Source organism: Trichoderma citrinoviride (assembly GCF_003025115.1).
Source record: "Trichoderma citrinoviride strain TUCIM 6016 unplaced genomic scaffold BBK36scaffold_56, whole genome shotgun sequence".
Classification (NCBI taxonomy): domain Eukaryota; kingdom Fungi; phylum Ascomycota; class Sordariomycetes; order Hypocreales; family Hypocreaceae; genus Trichoderma; species Trichoderma citrinoviride.
Window position 1 is genome coordinate 8,652 of NW_020194764.1, and position 2,796 is coordinate 11,447.

The 2,796-nt window shown below is 50.3% G+C and overlaps 1 protein-coding gene across 1 annotated transcript; it reads left to right on the forward strand.

The window, feature by feature from the left end:
- Positions 1-1,013: 1,013 nt before the first annotated feature.
- Positions 1,014-1,568, forward strand: BBK36DRAFT_1131289 (hypothetical protein; the record flags this gene model as incomplete). The annotated part of the gene is made up of 1 exon (XM_024891953.1): positions 1,014-1,568. One exon carries the CDS (start codon positions 1,014-1,016, stop codon positions 1,566-1,568), a length of 555 nt encoding a protein of 184 aa, XP_024744958.1.
- Positions 1,569-2,796: the final 1,228 nt, after the last annotated feature.

Consider the following 2,796-nt stretch of genomic DNA (forward strand, 5'->3'; position numbering starts at 1 on the left):
AAAAAAAAGGGTTGGCCGTGTTAAGCCATGCTTCGGCCAACTCCTTAAACATCACGATGGCTAAAGCTCCGCCTCGTAAGCAAGCCACGTTTGATATCCCGAGATCTCCTAACCCGTTCGGATATCTGCCGAAGAAGGACGCCTCTCTGATGGCCCACTATCACGAAAGGAACCTTTGTTCAAGCCTGCTCCTCCTTGCTTGTGATGGCTCGACCGTCAGGCGCTTGCACGTCTTATGCTGCAGACATCTGTGGCAACAGTATGACTATGCCCGATCGTTAGGCTATCAACCTGCTACTAATCTCTATAGTTTACACGTAGTTGTACATACATACCGGAGAACTGCTAGTTGCCGTTTGTCTCAAGATCCCATCTTCTCGACCCCCTCCATCATCAATCGTTCACCATGCCATTAGCAGTATCAAAGATCTCCCGTCAATCTTCAAACAGATTGTCCTACCAATCTGAAGAATACGGCAACAAGGCCACAAGGCTCCTCATGGTGTCTTCTGCTGCCACCGTCTGTAGCCGCCCAAAGAAGGCATGGCTCGACCGTCTTGCTGCGCCATGATTAGCGGGTTGCTCGCGCCTCTCGAGTTCATGCATGCGTATTTTATTGTACAGGTATCTTGGCCTGTGCGTGTACGAGAAAATAAAAAATCCAAGGCGGCAATCCTTCAGAGCCAAATTGCTTAGACATTCTGCTGTTGTGGCGGTCCTCTCTGCCTTCTCCGCTTTTGGCTGTCCTGTCCTAGATTCTATCCCCTTGCTTGGCAAGCTTTTCGTCTGATGTATTTCTTTATATCTTCCTTTTGAGGCCTCAACTCCGAGTTTATAAGCAAGTACATAAAGACTCTACAGCTTGACGGGCAACGGCACACCGAGTGCTTCCCCCCCTACAAGTGTCCATTGCCCTCGTCTTCCCAGAGAAGGCTTGACTGAGAAGACAAGCCAACACAAGCGGCCCCCCTTTCTGTCTTTCCAACAAACATCGACATTAACACCAAATCATCATGGCCGTCAGAATGATCCCTCTTCTCTTAACCATCCTCAACATCACGAATCTGGCACTCAGTGCCCCAACAGCAAAGGACCCTTCTCTGCCCCCTTCCACAATCTCCACCTCCTCTCAACCTGCTCCACCCCAACAGATCCCAGAAGCAGCCAGCAAGCGACATCATATCATCAGAGTATCAAAAACCACCAGTGACAACGATTCGAACAAGTCCTTTTTCGACACGACAACCCTCCGCCTCCTCGAAACGAGCCCGCACACCGAGCCCGTGCCCGTGTTCACATCCAGCAGCAAGGACCAAATCGTCGTCACCGTCCTCGACGACGATAACAATGACAATGACGACAACCTGGTAGCTTCGTACATCCAGGAGAAGCTTGCTGTTGCTTCTTCCTCTGTCCCGGATGGTGGGAGGCAGCAGCAGCAGCCGCGGATCCTATGCCGTGCGCTTCGTCGCTGTGGTCAGCGCGTCCTGGAACAGCGGCGGCTTGGGCTGTTTATCCTGGGGGTTTCGCTTGGGCTTGCTTTTATTTGCACTTGTATGAGAGAGTGAGTAGGATGCCTGCCGTTTGAATCTGATACGTTTATTCTGACATGGCTGTCTTGATACCTAGGTTATGTTCCATGCCGGATGATGAGAGTCTAGGACTTGAGTCGAGAGCGATTGAAGAAGCAACGGCAACGAGTTCTAAGAGAGAAAAGTCTTGACGCAGGTACAGCAGATAAAGGTCGATGCAAATAGATACTGATATCCAAGTTCTTCATCCCCTGAAATATCAGAAGTGTACTTCACTTGCCATATGCCATCATTTAAGATACGGTATGATTCAAGCAAAAGATAGTCCTGCAAGTTGTTACTTGACAACAGGCAGGTTAATGGAGTTTCTGGATACACTAGGTGAAAATGCCTATAGTTTCCGTATCAGGCCTTCTTTTTCGACTCATAAAATCCATCGTCTTATATCAGAGACCGATATAGACAATCGTCCATATTGGGACAGATGATGAGCGCCAAGAAGCTAAAGGCAGATGAGCAGAGCTGATTAGCCGCGCTCTGGTTCCACCCCGGAACAGCCGTACTTTTCTTTTAACCTCGGGCCAAGTCTTGCTTCGGTCGTCAGCTCAAGATCCCTTTGAGCACCCGAAAGAGCACAGGCAACTGCCTAAAGAAGGAGAAAAATAAAACTACCGGCAGCAATAGCTCAGTAATGACTCTAGACTTGCATTTCTTCTACTTACAAGTGGGAGGGAGTGGAGGTGGCAGCTGGAATGTTGGCCATCCTCGGCGTAAGGTGGACAACGGCTTAGACGGCAGTGGATATATATAGTCGGCGCTAAGTGCACTACAGCACTAGATGAGTCTGGGGTAACATCGAGTTCAACTACGCGGACTTTCAAGATATTCAAAACATCACTGCTCTTCGTCCAGACTTTCCTGCGAGGCGTCGCTGCGAGCCATCTCTGTCGCGCAGTCTGTCTTTGGCTTACAAACTTACCACTTTCACGCCTTTCTCTTCGTTCAAGCCGCAGACATGGCTCTCACCACTTACGACACGGCCAAGACTCAATTCGTAAAGGTAGACGGCCTTACCTTTGCCTATCGACAGCTCGGTGTGTCGCACGGCATCCCGCTGGTCATGCTCCCGGGCTTCAAGTGAGTCATTCGTTGGATAGATCGTGGACCTCTTCCGCTTCCTCCCCGCAGACTCCAGCAACGGCTGAGGGATGAGTCGTCCAAAAGTGGCCAATGCTGATAACCCCCCGACTGTTGGTCGGCCGCT